At 36.5% G+C, this 22300-nt stretch overlaps 2 protein-coding genes across 4 annotated transcripts in view; one reads left to right on the forward strand and one right to left on the reverse strand.

Annotated features, from left to right (window-relative positions):
• Positions 1 to 22300, reverse strand: part of LOC311086547 (low-density lipoprotein receptor-related protein 8-like) — a 79160-nt gene that overhangs the window by 49486 nt on the left and 7374 nt on the right. For both annotated transcript variants that reach the window (XM_084119478.1, XM_084119479.1), the window contains exon 3: positions 3793 to 3915. In XM_084119478.1, the coding sequence (XP_083975604.1) occupies positions 3793 to 3915 (123 nt within the window). The remainder of the gene's footprint in view (positions 1 to 3792; positions 3916 to 22300) is intronic.
• LOC311086549 (uncharacterized protein) overlaps positions 7530 to 22300 on the forward strand; it is a 29339-nt gene continuing 14568 nt past the window's right edge. The window contains exon 1 of one of the 2 annotated variants that reach the window (XM_084119482.1): positions 7530 to 7734. The gene's annotated coding sequence lies outside the window, so the exon portion shown is untranslated. The remainder of the gene's footprint in view (positions 7735 to 22300) is intronic. The other variant, XM_084119481.1, reaches the window with a different exon arrangement.

Consider the following 22300-nt stretch of genomic DNA (forward strand, 5'->3'; position numbering starts at 1 on the left):
CCATATGTTCAGTGTAAAGACTGTAGTTTGTCTGCCTGGTTCATTAATTCATTAGACTGCTTACAGCTGCCAAGCCATGCAGCAACTCGGCACATTAATATTGAATCCGGCTAATGTGTGGTCACAGGTGTGCGTTTACAATAACTTTGAGCTGATATTCAGAATTTAGATTTAGACTTTTTTTATAGCGCCTTTAAAGGAGCTTCTCAAAGCGTTTCACAAGGTAAAAATACAAGGAAAATACAACATAAATCAACAATAGTACATTGGTGTATTAAAACAATAAGAAATCGACAATGTTACCGAAATGTTTTTAAAATTGTTATGAAAATAATTAATTCCAAGAGACTGTGTTTACTGAATTTCAACAGTAAGTTGGTTCCACAACCTGGGAGCAGCTATAGAAAAAGCTCTGTCACCCATGGAATATAACTGTGCTTGATGGACAGCCAACATGCCAGGCTGAGAAGAGCCAAGCGGGAATAAATAAAGACGGTCCTAAAATTGAGCCCTGAGGTATGCCAGTAGAAACTGGTCCAATATCATGTTTAGAATAACTTATGCTTCAGTATGCTGTTCAGACCAGTTGGATTCTTTATTACATATTTACATACTAAAAAGGAAGAATGAAGGAACAATCCACAGGACAAAAACTTCCAGTCATTCTATTTTCTCTGTTTTATCATTTAGTACAGTGGTGAAGTTTTGTCTTGGGGCAGAATTGAACTGTGGACTCATTCATCTTTAAAGTGGAACTCTAGCACAAACAGCCCTTTCTGTAGATGTCTCTCATGTTTTCCCACTGAACATCATCCCTGAACACACATTTTCTGAACTGGTTGGGGATGGGGACTGAATCATTCATGATAAAAGTGCACACGCGATAGCAGAAGGTAAAAATGTAATTAAATACTAGATGAGATTCTCTGATGGGCATTGAAATAACTTCCGCTGAATAAAATAACATTCCTATAATTTGATCCATGGGTACAAAATACATTTAAAAGGAACTGAAAAGAATTTCAGCCTTGAATACATCACAAAGCCGTGAGTACATAGAGTTTACGTGATGCTATCTACATGAACTCTACAACATTGTCACATTTAATTTTCCCACAGAGAGGAAAGAACATTAACTGGATAAATGAATCAGACCAAACATCAGACAAACACAATCATGTTTCTGCACAACAAACACACTGGGTGGCCAATCAGTGACTGTGTTTCAACTGAGAGGCCAACCTGACTTCAGGTGCAGTTTATAGGAGTGTGTTTAATATTAGTAGCCTAAAGGAATGTTCTGGGTTCAATGCAAGTTATATCACTCGGCTTACAAAAAAAAAAAAAAACTCGTCCCACATTTCACAGTACTGCATTATGGATGATTCATAATGAATAAGGCATTCTGGGAGGTTAAACAACTGAAATGTGAAGCTTGTATTAAAATTACAGCATGTATATTAACTCGTCTGTACAAAAAGTATGTAACTGGAGCTGATGAATGTTATCTATGTGATCCCTTTAATGCTAAGATTTCTTATGTGGATAAATTTGCCCTGTTGACTTCCATTAGAGCGATACTGTAAAAACAATTGTGCTTGTTTTTACAAACTGAGGGTTGAGTCAAAATCATTTTCTTTTGCAGAATAGGCCTATCACAGACGCAATTTATAGTACTTAACTTAAATTGAAATTGTAACAATCCTTTAAATCATAAATTCTCAACCAGGGGCCTCGGCAAACTTCCCCAATAGGTATTATTTAAAATTAGTTAAATCACAACAACTCACGGAATAGTTTTGCCATGTTTATGATAGGAGTTTAACGATTTCAGATTTTTTTAAGTCGACATTTATTTGATTAAAGTTGACGTCAATAATGAACAATAAGCCTAAATCTTGAGCTGAGACTCGAAAGCGGGTTACCTTATGCACATTTATGCACAGTTACCTTATGCATTTCAGAGGAACTCTGATAGCGTGATACAGCACTAGCCTACAGCAAACACTGAACCAGACTATTTAAATTGTTGAGCAAGCAATCTCATTGGCTGCAGAATCAGCAGAGGCCAATCAGCTTGTGCCATGCGGTAATGACATAGACTGTAAAAAATATGGACAAAGCGTCTGTGACGTCACCCATAGACTTTCTGAAGAACGGTTTTGAAGCCGTTTATGGGGGGTATGGGCGGCGCCATCTTGGAAAATCCTAACCCCGCCCACCTTCTGACGCAGCGCGCGTCACTCAGCTCGCTCTGCTACTCCGGTTATCTCTGTGTATATTTTAGGCAACGAAATATGTTATAAAACACCATACTAACTCTTTTCGTTTTCATTTAAAGAAATCTTAAACATTATAGCCACACAAATGTGGTTCAGGCAACACGCATTGATTATATTCACTGCACATAACGTTTGCCTATTTATAAAAAAACTAAATATAAAACAAACCTGCCTCTTTTCGTTTTAAATATAATAAATTAATATAATATTAAAATATTAAACATTTTAATATGGTCCAGGCAATATGTGCATTTGTACTAAACAACAGATTTTGCAGTAAACAACTTTACAGATCATCTTCGTTGTATTAAAATTTAAAATGACAAAACTCAACCCAGTCTCTTTTTGTTAAATTTCACTTTGATCAATATTAGCCATTATAAAAGTATAAGTAAAAGGTACAAGAAGCTATACAAATAAAGCAAACAATTCAGTCAAACATACAAAGTCAGCGCTCTAGTCTAACCATACAACGGTAAAGTTAAATAGCTTATAAAGTTATGAAACTTCCCCTCAGCCAAAACGATTGCCCAGGGAACAAATTATAGATTCACGAGACCAAAAATCGCCCGTTAGATATAGACAAGACGAATTATATCTCATGTTTAACCACTACAGAGACGCCAGAGTCCGCGGCAAACGCCAGAACGACTAGCCGAGGAAAAGCTGTTCCAGGCGGGGTACATGAGCGCCGAGCGCCCGGTCATCGCTGGATCTCACAACTGGATAAAATTTTCATAAATCTTTAAATAAACCACAGATTTGAGCTTTAAACAACTACATTCTCGCCTGAAAAACTCTTAAAACTACATTTCATGATACAGAAACAGTAGTATTATATTTCAACTGTGTTAAAAAATGGCGCTTCTTATGTTGTCATTCTCCGTCAATCAAGCTGTCAATCAAAGTTAACCACGCCCTTATTTGTCATACATTTTATATCTAAATACGATCTAAACTAACAAGTTAGAAAAAATTCACCCCCCTCACAGTTGTCAGGCACTCGGAAGCTATCGAAAAATACAATAAAAGTCCATGGGACCAACCTGTAAAAACATGAATTTATGCTGTGAAAATGGACATTTTAACATGGGGTCTATGGACATTTGCTCCCTTTTGGGACCTCCCTCTAGCGGATTTTCGATGTATTGCAGTTTTTTGCACTTCCGGGTAGGCTTCATTTTTCAGATTAGAATGTTGCCGCTTGGGTAATGATGAGATTGCTTACAGATTGCATGTAAAGGACCTATCAGCCTGTGCCCTCTAGAGTTTCATGACTGAACTAGAAATCTAAAAAATGCACACAAAAAAAAAAATTCACTGAAAGATGTACAATATTAAACTGGCTTATTTTTGAGTTTATGTATTTTTATTACAACAGAAGTACCAGAGGTACATAGCTTACATATAGGAGGACCTTGGAGTCAAAAAGGAACCACTGCTTTAAGCAAACAGTTAAACCAAGAAATGAACAGAACCAGTAAGAGTTTTATGATGTGATGTGACTTACTGCAGGTGGCATCAGCCTCATCTGATCCATCTGGACACTCAGGTTCTCCGTCACAACGCCAACGCCCAGGAACACACTGACCGTTCGCACACGCAAACTCTAAGGGTGCGCATGTGTTCTTCACTGCACATGGAGAAAGAAAGAGAGAGTTAAATGCTTGTACAGAACAGAATTTCAGGACTATCTTCATTTGTGTTTCGAATATGAATGAAAATCTAATGGGTTTGGAATGACATGAGAGAAAGTAAATTATGACAGAATTTTCATTTATCCTTTTAACAAAAATGTTGCTATACCTAATATTAATGCTGGAAAGCAAGTGCACTTGCCAATTGTCTTTTTCTATAGTCTATTTCACTTAAAATTCAAGTTGTGAAATTTGTAATAAAATGAAGGGGGGGGGGGGGGGGATGAAAGGTACAGTATGCCTAAAAAACAGATTTACAGCTTTTGTAATACTGCTGAACTCACTGATCAGAGCAGATGGAGCTGTAAGCAATAGAGCATGGACAACAGTCTGGAGCCGCAGATATTATATGCAGAGACACTGCCGAGTTACTTACAAACTCTCACAGACCTTCAGTGGGCGGCAATCACAATACCCTAACACTCCACAAAACCTGTCGACAAACCTGAAGGATCCACTGCGGCAATGCTGCATCATATTCATTCCCCACAGCTCTGTAAGGCCTCCTATTGTCCTTGGACTCTGGTAAAGGCAATGCGTGGTGTGGGCCAGTAACCAACCAACAGGGATGCGTCTAATCAAATGGAATGCACCCGCAGCCCTCCCCGAATCGTCAAGCTGTGCATCTGACTCATCTGAGATTGTGTTTTTAACAGGAACATTACATCAGCAGCTCTCTCTTCTCCTTCACAACAGTAAACACCAGTTTATTGAGCAGATTGTAATCATGATAGACCCTTCGCTAAGCCCCACTTTGCTGCTGACCAATCCTACCTTAGCAACTGTTGCCGGTTGCTCTTTTTAATGCAAGTCTGAGGATCTGTGTGTTTGGACAGTTTAAAATGAAATTTGACAGGAATTACCTATAAAAAAAAGTTGTTAGTCTGCCGTTTTTGTCCATGTTACTATGTAATTTTATATTATAAAAAAAAAAAAAAATTCCTTCTAGTCCACATAAAAGTAATTCATTTGGATTAATTAAATTGGTACATTTTCCTTAAAAATCACACTGTGCACTTTAGTCTCTATTGTAACGCTTGTCTGAGTCGGAACTGTAAACAAGGAAAGCGGAGCTTAGCTTAGTTTTTTTCTATGACTACAGGCACAGCTGTTAAATTGGGAAATTGTACTATAAGCTGTTTAAAAAGAAAATGTTACTTTTTTTTTAACAAAATGTGAGTGGTCAAAAACACCACCACAATGCTACACAATGCTGCTAGCTGAATTAAATCAACACTAAACTGGAGTGATCTGAATAACGACACTTAATAGCTGAATTAAATTAATTTTATCATTAATTAACAATTATTAATCATTATTAACTTCATAACTGATGAACTTCGCAACATTGACATTGTTATTGAACTGAACTGAATCAACACTGAACTAAAATGAGCTGAATAATGACAATATTTCCATTGGTAGAGCTGCTTTACAACTGAAATTGAAGTTGTTTCATAATTGAATTTTGCATTAACGCTCTTATTTTCCTGTTTATTACTGTGAAGCTGCTTTGAAACACTCTGTATTGTATAAAGCGCTATATAAATAAATGTGACTTGGGTTGACTATAGTATTGGATGTTTGCCAGGATGTTTCTTTGTAGTTGCCAAGGTGTTCTGCATGTTTTTTGCACAATGATGCATTTTTTCTTTGATATGGCTTGGATGTCTCCTTCAATAACATTTTATTTGTATTCCCCCACTGAAGCGAGATGCGAGAGTAAAGAGAAAAACGGAAAACGGAAAGAGCTGGACTAAAGTTATCTAGTGTTTCTTTTATGATAATTTATGCTCAGTTTTATCAGTCAACGACTAACATAGCAATTGCAGGATTAGAGTGAACTAATTAGCAAAATTATTATGTTTATTAATAATGATAATGTTAAAAAAATGAAACACTGCACATGTGCACATGCCTGCACGCAGATGAAATTGTGATGCATTTAATTTCAGTGGGATGAAACTCTAATGGTTTGACGTTTCAAGGACAATGAGGACATCTGCACTAAGATTCAGTGATACACTTTAAAGTTGTTTATTCACTAATAACGGTTCTCACCAACTAGTGCCATCTGTTAGGGAGGCACTGCTGCTTTTTTTAATTAAGACAGAATGGTACTTTCAGAGACAGAGAAAGGGAGGAAAAACAGGGATAGAAAGAGATGGAAAAAGAGAGGAATGTAAAACTTCATCTGAAATCTAGTTGTAAGCAACAATGTGCCGTAAATAGATGTGATGCGATAAGGAGATAACCAAAAAATGATCCTAACCACTCAAATAGCTGTGATGAGTGGCAGGACATCTGAACAATAGCTTGGTTTCTACTTAGTAGAAACAGTGTAAATTACATTTAATTTTCCTTTCAATACTTAAGTATTGATAACAATTTGAATTAATAATGAATTAATAACTATTTTAACACATTAGTGTGTTTTCCCCCTATTAAAAATATCCCTTAGTTAGCTTAGCAACATGCTATGCCATATTTAATTTGGTGCAAATGAAAACAAGCCTATCCCTTGTGGATTAATTATATTGAACGTGCACTAATGTGCTTCAATTCTTAAAAATATATTTTAAAAAAATTATGTATTTGTATATGCAGATATCACTTAAGTGTACACTTTCATGACGTTTCTTAACACACTTAAAAGTGCACACTGTAATAATGTCAGATTAAAAGTTTTACTTTAAAGTACATTTTAAATCATTGGTTTAATTTAATCATGACAAATGTGTTATTAAAAATATATCACACACCAGCCTTGTTCAAATTTAATATGACATCTACCCAAACTAAGGTTCATCGTGATTTGCATAAGATGTTTCAAAACGGTCTCATTTTGGTTAGGATGCTGCCACATACTGTGTAAAGGCACTAGATAGAAAGGCAGCTTGGTAGGTTTTGGATCAGATCAGATATGTAATAGTCCTGCACATCATAATCCAATAACAAGATAGTTTGTATGTGCTCCAGTCCTTTGAGTTTCACCTCCAGATAAGAAATAGAGTTCAGCTCGAGCGGCTCAATCTGGACGCTGTAATCACCCGAGGCCTGCCCAGTATAAACCAGATATGCTTCTCCTTTCTGTCAGAACAGGGCAGACAAGCGTACTTCTATCCGTCTCTACATCTTGTTTTGGTCCTGCAGTCTTCCATCACTGTGTTCTAGTGTGATTTAAAAGTCAAAGGTTGACCAACACAGGCACAAAAATATGCCTCAGTGACAAAAGACTATCTAACCTGCTTTAAACTTGATTCAAGCACAAAATAAAGTTGGAGAAATACCTGAAAACAGGATTGAGACATGATGGAAATATAAATATTTTACTCCCACACAAAGTAAGGACATACACATGCACACAAACTTACACCCACAAAACACTATGTCATAATTTTGTTGAGAGATTTGTTTATTTCTGAGTCTCCCATTCAAGCAAATGGAAGATTAGTTTTTCATTGGTAAATATCATCCTTGAAATTAAATAGTGTGCATTTGGGAAATGAAATCACATTAGGCAGGATTTGCAGCAGTGTGTCTGGGCGTCAGTGAGAAGTGGGGTGAGAAGAGCTTCTGCAGTTCAAAAATCCCGCATCTCTTCTGATGCTAAAATCCCGAAAATCAAAAGGACTCTCTGAGAATCCAAGTGCGTCAGACAGTAAATGCTTATTTTATGGCAAACCACAGATCCTGGTTCAGAGTAGAGCTGGTAATCGAGTAAGCTGATGATTCTTTTGATGACATACAGTCTGGTAAGAAAGTAATATGTTTTGTATATCTTGCAAATCTACTAATCTAATGACAATTTTGACGATTAATTGAGTAATCCACATTGTACGGTTTGGAAAGCAGTCTGTGACAAAAAGTAATCTGCCAAAGGTTTTGATAATTAATCGAGTAACTGTTTGTTGCACATCTTGGTAATTGAGTAATCTGTCAACAACATTCTTGATTAATCGAGTACATTTTTGTTGTACATCCTGGTAATCGAGTTTTTTGATGAAAATTATGGTGGATAATTGAGTAATCTGCATTATACAGATTGGAAAGGGAGTAATCTGACAACTGTTGTTGATTAATTTAATTTAGTAACCTGCAGTAATCGAGTAATAACAACTTTTTTGATAATTAATCGACTAACCGTTGTTGTATATCTTGGTAATCGAGTAATCTGCCGATTATTTTGAGTATTCTGTGTCGTGCCTCTTGCTATTTGTGTTTAGCAAGTGTTTTTTTAGCAATGAACCTTAGTGTGTAAACAATCTACTGATTATTTTGATGATTAATCAAGTAACAGTTAGCAACCAACACTTTTGCAGATTAATTGAGTATCATTATGGTGTACTGCAGATTTAATCATTTTATTTATTAACTTTTTTACCTACAGTATTCTTGCTCAGACCCTTGTCTATGGATTGTCCCTCTATATTACCAATTAATTGAGAATAATATAAATTGTAATACAAGATTTTTTAAATCAAGTACTCGTTTAATTAAGTAATCATGAGTCTTAAATGAGAGGAAATGCTCAAATCACACAAAACACACAAACATCTCTCTCTCTTTTTCATTTCCTCTCCCTTTCATATAATACTACAGGATTTCAACAGGAGTCTGATCCAGAATTAGGGCTTAGGGACAAATTGAAATACCTGGAGCTTTGAACACCCGCGCTCCAGAGAACAGCCTGTCCCCAATCATGTTTATGTGTGTAATCCTCAAATAAATGTCTCTATCAAACGATTGGACATGCTTCACATATCAGAATATAAACCCATGACATGCCTTCACATCTAATCCAGATTCACTCTTATTTTTATCCTCGTATCAACAAAGGAAAATCAATATTTGGCAGACTGGCTAGAATTAAAAAATTATAGGTCATTATCACAGATGCTGATACAATTTTTATTTTACTTTACTATTTGCTATTGTGTATTTGAGTTTAAAGCCACTAGTAAAACAGTGTTGGAGGGATATATCTTCTACTATAGCACTATAAGGATTTGATAATGAGTGTACTTTAATACTCTCAGTGGTAGTTTTCTGCTGCTGTCTAATGGTCTCTCAAGGGAGGTTATAATAAAATACACATTTTTTGCAGAGCTTCACAAAGATGTCTATACTGTCATCAAACCATTTATTATACTGATATTTAAAAATGTATTTTTACATTTTTAGTAATATTTTTAGTAATATCTTTAACAAATATTCTAATGTTTATTGAAGTTTACTGAACTACGAATGTGTAAAACTACACAATTTCATAATCAACTAGTCAGTGGGTTCTCTAAATGGCCAGTCAAATAGTTGGTGTCGGTTATATGGGCGCTAGTGCAGTAGTAGGTCCAAGGAAGTGCTATAACTGCACTGGCACAGGTCCAACTTCATTACACTTCACTGAGCAGTCAATTTCCTTCCTCAGTATTACTGAACTTAAAACTTTATGTGCACAATGGATACATCTAGTCATTAAATTAATTAATTACGGGCTGTAACTATGTAGTGACATCAGTGGAAACTAAAATAACTATGAGAAGTAATCAAGTCAAATAGCAAAACTGGTCACCAACTAATTTTTATGAATTATGAATTGTTTTGGCCCTAATGATTGACTTGATGGTATCAATTTTGTCAATGGTATCAATTCATTTACATTTACATGCAGTACGAATTACATGTGTCAGTAAGTGCTGCAGAGGAGACGTTGACAGAAAATTACGAGATCACTGAATGACACCAAATAGTCAGTTTGGTTAGATTTCTGTGGATGGGGAGTCATACATAGACTACAACAGTGGTCTCCAATGCAGTGCCCACGGGCACCTGGTGATCGTTTGGAGCATGTGAGTCAACCAGAGTGCATTCTATAAATAAACTTATTTCATAATACTTGCTTGACATTAAAAAAAAAACATTTAAAGTCCCCCTGTAGTCAATAATTGTATCCCTGGCTTAAAACTCATCTTTGATCACCAAAATTACATATTTAAACGGTTTTCCTTGAAAAATCATTTCATAATACCTTAAAATAGCTTGAATGTAACTGTACACCCTTGCCTCATTTAGTATATGCAGTTCTATGAATATGCAAATTAGCCCCGCCTCCACTCACTCATGTCAGCTCAGTTAGCACCTAAGAGTCTTAGACTTTGCTAAACTTCTTTATAAATAGCTCCTACTCTTAAACAAGTCTTACTTTTTACTACGAATCTTTTGACACTTGTGTCAAAGCTTCAACCTATTATTAAGAGGATTTTTGAGAAGTTTTATACATACGGCCCCTGATTCACTTCATAGGTTGGTTTGGTTCTTGGCTTATAACTCTTTAACGGTCCGTGTACTTTTTCATTCATTCATTATTCTATTTCGGAATGAAAGATGAAATTTAAAAAAGGGTGCAGCTTGGTTTTTTGTTTAAAAGAAAAAAAGCAGAAATGGCTGTATTTTGTTTTCCAAATGTATTGTTGTCATCAAATAATAGTATTAGAAAATTGGACGACATTTCCGATCGTTTTTTAATTTGTAATATTTATTTGTACGTTTATTGTTTTTCATTTGACTGATCCTATCTTTACCCGGAAGTAAATTACACCGTCGTGCGAAGTCATAGATATATACACTAGATGTCGCCTTGGCTACGGCAATTCATTGGAACGAATGCGTCAATAGAGCCGCCATCTTGGAACAGGGGAGCCCCTCCTCTTTAATGCATCAGCATCAATGTAGGCAAAGGTCTAACGGAAATAATATCACCATAAATCGGCATGAATGCGATTTTCTAGTTTTTTTGGTTCGTTCCAATGGTCAGACATGTATTTATCATTGAGTCCAGAGAAAATTTAAGGTTTTGATATTAAGATAATCTACTTCTTTTTCAAAATATAATGCATAGTGCTAGTAGGCCTAAGTTTATTAGTCACATTCTTCCACTTGAGTAAACTTAGAATGAACTATCGCTACTAGTATATATATATATAAATGAGCAAAACTTGGCGACTAAATATTTAATATTTAATAAGTTAAATCATTTTAATGATCACAATTAAAGTATTTATTTTATTAAATTGAACAAGTGCAACATTCAGCATTCAATCAATAATCTAAAAGATGTATTATTATTAATAATGTTATTTCAACATAATACATTGTTATTTCGACATAATATGTGTGCGTGCAACAAGCAAGATGTGCATTTGTAAATCCGGTGACGCGTGCATTGATTTTTATTAATAAACTAGTGTTTTCTGAAAGTGTCGACTCGGCTGCAAAGATGAAGTTGACGATCGCCATATTCGTAGTGAACGCGCCTATAGAGAGAAATGCACATAATGGATTACATAATCAGAGAGTAGCCTTTTTCTTTTCGTTTTGAATTATTTCGTTTACGTTTAAAGACATTTCAAGCTTTGTGTATTTGATGTATTTCTCATGTCTGTGTGAGGCATACACTGAGTTTCGTTAAGTTAGGATGAGATGCGCTCCAGTTCACTTGCAATGCAATTGACCGTGCGGGCACCTCCATGATTATTATTGTCTGTTATATTTGCTTCTTATTTATTAAATCCAGGCAATTGGTTGATGAAAAATGTATTAAAATTAAGATACAATTTATACAAAACGAAATTCACTTTAAAGAAAGGCTTTCTACAAAACAAAACTTAATGAAGTGGTCAAAATCATGTCTGACGCGCTCCATGTCTCTCGATATATATTGCGCATCCTATCTTACTCGTGCTGTTCACTTTTCATAAATCAACATAAATGGAAAAAAATAACATTATAATATTTTAACAAATATGAAACTAAATGCGCTTATTTAATGGCTACAACAGTATAGTAGGCCTACAGACTCTCTATTTGTACAAATTGCTGCACATTCATTTAATTCTGAATTTTGCACACACAAGTTGAAAGGCATTTGTTCAAATCAAGTTCACGGATAATTGTGTGTGCATTTATTAATCATTATGATACTAAAATCATAACAAAGTAGGCTATGCTATGTACAAAAAATCAGATGAGCCCAGAATATGAATGCAACGTTTAATTACACGTTATGACTTCGCACGACGGTGTAATTTACTTCCGGGTAAAGATAGGATCAGTCAAATGAAATACAATAAACGTACAAATAAATATTACAAATTAAAAAACGATTGGAAATGTTGTCCAATTTTCTATTACTATTATTTGATGACAACAATACATTTGGAAAACAAAATACAGCCATTTCTGCTTTTTTTCTTTTAAACAAAAAACCAAGCTGCACCCTTTTTTAAATTTCATCTTTCATTCCGAAATAGAATAATGAATGAAAGAAAAAGTACACAGACCTTTTACTCTTTTCAAATGTCTAATAAAAATATGAATGGGAAAAATACCTGTGGAACTAAGGAACCAATCAGAAGAATCAATATCAACAACGAAATTAAAAAAATTATATAATGCTTGCTAGAAATCATTCACAATATTTTCAATATTTCAATAATAAAAAAGATATTTCATTATTATTCCTTGGAAATATGATATGAAACCAAATATATTTGCAGCCTGAAGCATAAGGTAAAGAATCAGCAGTAGCTCTCACTCACAATAAGGTTGGAGACCTCCAGCCTACACGTTTTTGATCAAACACATAAGAGTGCTCATGCTACCTCAGAATAAAGAGTCTGTGTGTGTGTGGATGTGCAGTGTGTACACATTTGATTAGTAAAGTACACACAAATGTGTAGGCTGTTTCCAACAGACATCATTTAAACAGCATTGTGCAAACATAAAAAAAGCCTCAGCCTTCTTCTCAAAAAGCAGAGCACCTCCTTCACAACTGACAAAGATCCCTCCGTATTCTTAATAACAAATTTGTCTCTCAATCAATGCTAGATTTCTACACAGTGTAATACTTCACTGTTGACAAATTGATGGTAATTGTTAATCTGCACTCTCCTTTCTTTCATCCTCTCAATATGTTTGCGATAAATGTTGAAGAACGCCATTTCTTCTGCCACAGATGCTCTGTCGAGTCTGAGCGTGACACTAGATGAAAACACAGCTTTTAACGGCCTTTCTTCTCTGGGCAGGTTTCAGCCCAGTTTTCCTCAACAATGATGCATTTGGACTCAGAGCTCAGTGCAGCTTTGATCACCGAGCACAAGCCTCGTGGGGGTCGGGCGGTGCTTGGCAGGGGGCACGCTGCCATCTGGTATTAGAGCTCAAACATTAGAGATGCACTACAGTGAAGCTTCAGAAGTCAGTACTGATGTTTGTTCTGCTCCTCAAGGCTAGATTTAACCTGTAACTGTGGATTAAGGATAGTTTTCCAGGTGGAGGAGGGAGTGTCTCACCTTCTAGACTTGGTTTCTAATAAGGCTCTACTTTATAGGAATTTGCCACAATCACTTGATGGATTTGGTTTGGGACAATTCTGTACAGTTTAGATTCAGATTGGTCTTCATGAAAAGTTAAGTAGAAAGAAGTAGTAGCATTATTCTCTATATATATGCTGGTCGAACTGGGACTAGTCACAGCACTTGCATATTGTTGCCCTATTGTTGGTTTGATTGCTTCTATTTCTCTCCTCATTTGTAAGACGCTTTGGATAAAAGCGTAAAACAGGGGCGATTCTAGGATTTTCATTTTAGGGGGGCTCAGCCTCCAATGAGGGGAAAAAAAAGTTAGTTTATGGTCTAATGCTCATTATTAACTAGTTTCATTCATTCATCCATTAACATGCATATGGCATTGTTTTATAATCACTGAGGTACCGAATGTGAGGTATTTAGGGGGGTTCGGGGGCATGCTCCCCCGAGAAAATTTTGATTCTCTGATCTACATATGTGCATTTTAAGATGTTTTGAAGGCCAAAAAAAATTGGATAACAATAGCTTTAAAACCATGTGCGGGCAGCTGTTTATTTCCACACCTCATCAGCATCACACTCTTTTTCTCTTTGTTTTTCTCTTGCTCTGTCTTTTCCCCTCCTAAAGCTGAGCTTTGACTGATATAGGCTTTTCATTTTTGTCTGTCAGTGAAGAAAGTAAACATAGGGTCAACTGATAGGTTGATTTATGAACCATTTTCTTAGACAAAGCTGCAGGAAAGCTAGGTAACTAAGTTTATTAAATTAATTCACAATATGTACACATTCATTATTGATCTAGGCCTAATACATGGCCGTAGACAGGGCTTTATAATCAAAGAGGTCATAAATTTGAGGTTGTTATGGGGTTAAACATTTTTATTTCTCTGATATGTGCATTTCAAGACGTTTGAAGGCCAAAAAAGGATAAGAAATAGATTTAAAACCTGCTCTCTCCTCATCTCCATCACTCTGTCCTTTTCTCTCAGTCTCCTGATCTTGCCCTGTCTCTTCCCCTCCTAAAGCTGAACTTTTTTAATTTACTGAAGGCTACAAATTGTATTATATTAATTCTCAACATGTACACATGCATTATTAATCTTGTGCCTATGAAAACGGCTTTGTTAATGTTTCTTGTCCCCTCACAATGACATAATTACACGTTATATAGGCCTATTTTCAGCTCAAAATGGCGAAAATAGACAAAAGTTTATTAGTTTTCTAATTATTTTTGTCATTCGTTTAACATTTATGACCTAAAAAACTGTCAAATATAAAATGTTTAGTTTAGCTACTTACATCTTAACTCGAACTATAAACTGAAGCGTCAGTCGTGCTGCTAAAATTCCATGTAAAATTCGCGCTCAGCAGCTTCTGTGAACATAAAGCCCGCCTACTTTGATTTGATTGGTCATCTCAAATATTCTGACATTGACGAGAAGTGAAAGACCAATGAGGCTCAGATGAACAAACACACACACACACACACGCGCGCCTCTGTTTCTGACCTGCGCTCTGCTTGGCGCTGCTGCGGATTGAAGATGAAGAACATTATTTAACCTTGTCAAAGACGAACAAAAATTTTAGAATAACAACATTTCTTACTCCAAGTTTTAGGGGTGCTGACCTCCTTTTTAGGGGTGCTGAAGCACCCCTAAAAAGGGGCTAGCCTCGCCCATGGCGTAAAACATTTGAATGTGACTGTGGCAACATTTTAATAGGTTGGTTTAATGCACATATCCCAGCAGTTTGGAATTGAAATGTCTGGCGAGTGGTGCTAAAAGGTGAACGCAAGCATGAGTTAAAAACACATTTTCTGAAGCAACCATGACATTTTTCCAGCTCTTTTATCGTGACTCATGTTTCACAGGAATCTAACCTCCACATCACAAGTGCAATGCTGTACCAGATGAGCTACGGAGCAAGTCTTCCGCATTAGAAAAGCCGTAGATAAGGAGCTGGTTATGTGATGCAAACATCAAAATGTATTAGTTTACAAATCATGAGTTATGGTACAAGTGTTTTGAGGTCATGTAATGTAGTATTGTGTACGTAGTATAGGGATCTCCCAGTCACGTGACCCCTAACCGCGTGTCAGCCATTTTGACGGAATACATCCGTCAGCTACTCAGTGGCAATGGATCTATTATTAGGGGTGGGTAATATATTAGACAGTATATTATTATACTAATAATATAATTATTAGTATAATTATTTTATAATTAGCCTAAATATTGCAATACTTTGCGCAACAGTATTGATATAATTGCGTGCGCAAAATATCTTGATACTGAACAGAATCGATTTTTTCCCCCACCACTAAGTTATCTATTATTAGCGCAGTGGCCGTCAGCTAACTCTTCACGTCATGTCATTGCACTTATTAGCATCACAAAAAAGATATATACACTCACCAAAAGGATTATTAGGAACACCTGTTCAATTTCTCATTAATGCAATTATCTAATCAACCAATCACATGGCAGTTGCTTCAATGCATTTAGGGGTGTGATCCTGGTCAAGACAATCTCCTGGGGCATGTTCAAGTTCAAAACGGTGCGCAACGTTTTGCTACGGTTTCCGGGTTGAACGTCATGTTTCCTGGAAACGGCGTGCACCGGTGTGCAACGGGGTTTGAGATACGTTTTCTCTTGTTTGGTGGGTGTGTCAGAACTGCAGTCCAATCAGCATCAACATGTATATAAAGCACTTGGTATTAAAGTGAACTCGCAAAATGGGTTCAAGGAAAGTAATTTACAAATGTGTTTGATGCAGCTCGGTATACGCAACAACTGAGGATATTAGAAGACATGTTTGTCGAAAGTTTTATTGTAAAAAATATAGGATATCAACAAAATGATGATGTAGTTGTTTATATTTTTAGCTTCATTGCAAGTATAGAAATAAACAATGGTAATTAAGTGTTGTTCCTAAAAATGAGAAAGAAAATACAGGGTATTAAAACAGTATGAACTACAAATAAAGTCAGTGAGGCTAAATAGATGTGTTTTAGTCTGAATTAGGTAAGATGTGTGCTTCCATTTCAGTTTCAGCAATCCCTTCACTCGATTGGGATGTTCTCTTTTGTTCTGGGCGGCAAGTGCAGTTACTGTAACATCGGGCATATTTTGTAGTATTAAACACATATTTATACCGACTTCATCAGGCTCCGATAATTCTTCACAAAGAACACAAAGAATGGCCTTCTCAGCTGCCATAGTTGCAACTCTTGCGTCATCAGAACAGTGTGTTCAACGCATCACCGTTTCTGTTTAAAAAACGTTGTGCAACGTTTTGTCGGGGCTGAACGCAGCCCTGAACTCCAAACTGAATGTCAGAATGGGAAAGAAAGGTGATTTAAGCAATTGAGCGTGGCATGGTGTCACGTTAACTAAAGAAAACTAAGGGAGAGGACTCAAGTGCAGAAAGAATGATTTATTAAATAAAAGAAACATAAAATGAAACAAAAACCCACAAGGGGGAAAACATGATAACAAACAAAACAACAACTTCAAAAACAACACATACCGGGGTTTCACAGGAGAGCGGGAGACGTAAACAAGACAACGATCCGACAAAGACTGCAAACATAAAGGAACTTATAAAAGGGACAAATCAGGCAGGTGATGAGGGAACAACAGGTGGGACAAATGAAACCAATAATGAGATAAGGGTGGGGTCAAAACAGAGACAGGAACACAAACACCACATGTGCTACACAAGACAGGACAGGCATGTGACATTACCCCCTCCTTAAGGAGCGGCTACCAGACGCTCCACTAGGGACGGGAGGGACAGTGGCAAGACTAGCATTCAAATAATTACAAGTACACTTTTAAAGTTAGACAACAATACAATTAGAATTAGCATGGCTGACTTAGCTTCAGAGAATGTTGGCAAACCAAGAAGCTCTTTTTCACTTACATAATTAAGCCCGCTAGCAACAATGTACCACAGTCGCAGACATACCGTTCACTTAGCATTAATACTAAATGGGTCAGTCAGGATTAGGCCATTTATATGGCTATGTTCTGCTGAGTCACAGTAAGTCAGATGTGCAAAGCAATGTAGTTTTCCGGCAGACCCTCATTAGCATAATGCACAATAAGTCAATATTGTGAAAATAAAGAGACAATAAGTAGTTAGATTGCTTTCCAGTGTGCTGCTGTGCCACACAAAAATCAGAGAAGGCATTACAATGATAAAACTCTTTTCTAAATAGTCCCGATGGGACATGTACGTTTTCAGTGAGAAGCAATTTACCTTTCTACACCAAAAGCAAAAATGTCAATAAGAGGCGTGTATTAATTCGTAGCCAGAAACCTGCTGCAGCTCTTCAATAATGTGACAGAAAAAGCATTTAAGCAGAACAATATTATAGATTCCTGTTAAGCGCAACAGTTAACAAATACTGAATGGACAGACTGAGCCATCAGATAAAAGACTGCAGTAGTCAGTCTTTGATGTCTGCTCTGTTGTGGAGAACACTTCTAATTTTCTTTATCTCAAACGAATTGAAAAATTCTGTCATCACTGAGATATTACATTCTCTCTTTCGGCAGTTTAATCTCTATCGTTTCATTTCAATTCATATCAGTAACGAAACAATGGATTTCAAGAGGGACAATCAATGTCAGAAGATAATAATGCTATTTTGAGCTAAATTTCCATTTTTTAATAAAATCGGAGAAATAACACAGATGGTAGGCCTAGTCAGTGGTGCTAAAAACACAACCGTTCAGCATAGCTACACTGATCTGTGCGTTATGAAGCTCTTAGTTTTATTGATTTTGAATGGCAAAAGCTAATAACATGGATCAGAGAATAATCACTGCAAATTCTTTGCAATTACATGTGAGCGGCAAAACGGCACAAAAGCTATAATCATAACCTGATTTACCTCAAAACACACTCCATCTCAAAGAAATTCCTTTACTTTCACAAAATCAAAGCATATTTCAAACCAATATCAAAATAAATAAACAATATTTTGTTGAAAGAAAAAATAAAGCCTAATTTTTGCAGTGTTACTGTCACGCTGTGGTTCTCAAAAAGGACGATGGAGGCAATGGATACAAAAAAATAACAAGATGATTTATTCTAAACAACAAGTTAACACAGTGTGATCCAACACAAACAATAACCGACAATAACACAGGACATGAAGGGAACTTAAATACACAGATGAACAATGATGACAACAGCTGAAGACAATGATTGATGATGACGATGATGACTGGCAGGTGTGGGCCAAGGAGGATGCTGGGAAATGTACTGCAAACGGAGACTAACAGATGACAATGAAGAAGACAATGACAGTGACAGTGAAGATGGCAATGACAGTGACGAAGATCGTGATGGTGACAGTTACTTTATTTTCAATACAATGAAGCACATTTCCCTCTCAAATTCTCATTATTGTAATGTAAAAAAATAGAATTCTTATTGAGGAAAAAAAGACACATGTTTAGATATCATGTTAATATTTTGTAGTGCCTTAGATTTATGCTGATTTAATTTAAAAAATATTGTATTAGTTATTTTACTGTAATACAGTAGAAAAAGTACTTCATAATAATACGAAACATCATTAAGAATAATGAAAATTACAAAAAATACAAATAAAATATCCAGATGCAGTACAGTAATGAGAATTTGGGAATTTAAATTGCCTAACTGTAAAGACAGTAATGTCACAGTGTAAAAAATCTTGAAGGTCCTAAAAATAGGTTTCATTCTAACTTTTATTTCTCTTACATTTTAAGTGATGGATTATCACACGTGTTTTAATGACATTCACCCTCAAACACATCATGTGGACCTGACCGTAGAACCAGTCGCCAGACACACAAAATCCATTGTGTATTTTTTTGTTTTTGCACCAATAACTATAAGTTGATTTATAGAAAAGATTACATACATTTGAATTAAATGGTCTCTCACAAGACTAAAATCCTAAATGTAAACAGACGCCTACTGTCTGAAAGATTTTCTCCTACAGCATAAACAGCATCCCTTTGCTCCATCAGCATAAACAGCATCATTTACATTTATGCATTTGGCAGACACTATAATCCAAAGCGACTTAGTGGGCATTCAAGCAGGGGCGTGTGGTGGTCCCCACTGTGTGTATGTGTGTGTGTGTGTGTGTGTGTTTTTACTTATTTTTAGTTCAATGTAAATTCATGTTAATTTCCATATGATGTTAGTTTTCCATTTACGTTGCTCTAAGCAGACCATGACCATGTCTACATGCCTAAATGCATTGAATGTACTGTATCTGTATCTGTTATTTTTAATAGTCCCCTTATTTTTGGCCCATTAGTCAATAACGCCTCTGTAAACACAACCATGGTCACGGGCACAGAGGTGCAGCTTTCATTTAACAGAGCTGAATGAAATACTCTAAAAGCCAGCTCTCTCACAGATCATTATTTCAAGATCATTTTGATTCATTTTCATGTGACCGAAAGTGATGATGATATATGAGTGGATGAGCAGTTTACTTTGCAATTATTCTGTCCATTTCAACAGTCTGACCCAGATTTGTGGAACCTTTGTGAACATGATAGGCGAGCATTATCACAATTGCAGGGTAATGAGCCAGACATAGCGTGATTGACAGGTTTTAAGGTGAACTTTGACTTGTATCTCGCCGCTACCACACCTAGAAACTTTATCCAGTGGTGTCGTTCAAGGAGAGTGTTACTTAAAGGAAATTCTGTCATCATTTACTCACTCTCAAGTTGTTTCAAACCTGTATGAGTTTCTTTCTTCTGCTGAACACAAAGGAAGATATTCTGAAGAATGTTGGTAACCAGACAGTTGATGGACCCCACTGACTTCCATAGTAGGAAAAAAATACTATGGAAGTTAATGGGGTCCATCAATTGTTTGGTTAACGACATTCTTCTTTTGTGTTCAGCAGAAGAAAGAAACTCATACAGGTTTGAAACAACTTGAGGGCGAGTAAATGATGACCTTTAAGAAAGACTATTTGACTAACATATGGGAAACTAGAATAAAAATGCCGACACATGCATCTCCACTTTGCCCTCAAACAATATCAGAGTTTTTCAGTTACGTGAATAGATATGTGTTGTGCATCCAACATAGGCTCATTGGAAAAACGTGCCTCTACCTACACTTTTGCAAAACTCCACAGACGTACCAATACAGTACATACAAACCGCTGCAGTTTCCAGGTGAAAGGAACACTAGAGGCAGTAAAACACCACAACTTTTATTTCTTTTCACACAAAATTATGATTCCAGAGGTAGATTATCAATTAATTAAGACATATTTTTGCGCGGGTTCTTGAATAATACTATGTTATAACCTCAGAATACTTTTACAATAGCGGATGATTTGTAGACTAATACATTTTGATGTTTGCGTCACATAACCAGCTCCTTATATACGGCTTTTCTAATGCGGTCAACTTGCTCAGTAGCTCAGCTGGTACAGAATTGCACTTGTGGTGCCACGGTAAAAAGAGCAAACTAAAATGGCATGATTGCATCAGCAAATGCGTTTTTATCTCACATTTACTTTTGTTAACACTATCGGGTATCTTCTGGGTTCAGTGTAGGTGTTATTTGCAAACGCGATAGAGCATTAACTTTTCTGCCGTACATGCAACAACAACCAACATAAATAATCAAACATTGCCAGATTCACGTTCATCAGTTTCTTTTAGCAGAGGTTTGCATGAGGCAACGTAATTTCATTGAGCAGAAATGTCGCCACAGGCACGTTTTTCCAAAGAGCCTGGTTTGTATGCATTGGGTAAATTGGTATGAGCTGATTCCATGCTATTCCTTGATGTCAACGTTAAGCTCTCCTGCTCAGCATCCACTAATCTTCCCGCAGCATCACCCTGACTAATCACAGATAATGTGTGGATTTGAACCACTGAGTTCCTAATAGCAACATCGGGGCGCTGGCTTATGAACCCAGATGACACAGGAGGGGAAGACAGAAGAGAGAAGACACCTCTCAGACGGATAATCTGCCGTAGGGATAAGGAGACTTGGTTAGCTCAAGACACTAACCCCACAGAGGCCTAACGTCCGTGTCTCTCAAACTTGGGTAAAGGACATATCATGGATTTTCCTTTCTCATTTAAAAGACAATGCTTTGAAACTAAAGTTCAAAAAGCAGAGCCTCAGTCTACTAAGACTATTTATGGAAGTTTAAAGTGATAGTTCACCCAAAAATGAAAATGTTGTCATTGTTTGTTCACCTTGATGTCACCCTTATGACTTTCTTTCTTCTGCAGAACACAAAAAAAGATATTTTGAAGAATGTTGATAGCCAAACCGGTAGTTTCGCAACGGTAGTTCTAGGAACACCAGGGTGGTTCCCCAAGAACTAATGGTTCTCCTAGGAACGTTTTCCTGGTTGCATTCGCACCGCCAGTAGGAACTCTAAAGTGACGCAAGCTTGTTGTTGTGACTTTCATTTTGACAGCACGGCAGACCTTTATTTTGACGGTGCTGAGAACACCAGCCAGAGCCTGAGCACACAGTGCTCGCATTCCGTGTTCATTAGTTTACAATCTGTCTAACAGTCCTGTCTAATGCGTTATTAGATAGAACTGTTATACATAGAAAGTAGACAGTAATGAAAAGTTATTAGCGTATGTCGTGTGGTTAATGTCCAGTTGCTAGCTGAGCAGAAATACATAATCATGTTTCGCTTGGTCCACTCAAAGTTGCGTTGGATTTTTTCCTCAGTGTAAAGGTCAAGAGGCCCATCTATCACTGTTTTCCATGTTCGTAGAGTTAGTTTCTGGAGTAAATATAGGCTATAATCTGTGTTTACACAGCTTTTTTTAAAATGGCGGGTGCCGGTGTTTTGCGTGTGTTCGGCCAATCAGCGAACACTAACGTCACGGATAGTTCCTATAGTGCTGGTTTAGACCCGACTCTGAAGTAGGAGCTAAATTAGTTCCTCC

This window comes from Abramis brama (genome assembly GCF_963993115.1).
Source record: "Abramis brama genome assembly, chromosome: 7".
Classification (NCBI taxonomy): Eukaryota; Metazoa; Chordata; class Actinopteri; order Cypriniformes; family Leuciscidae; genus Abramis; species Abramis brama.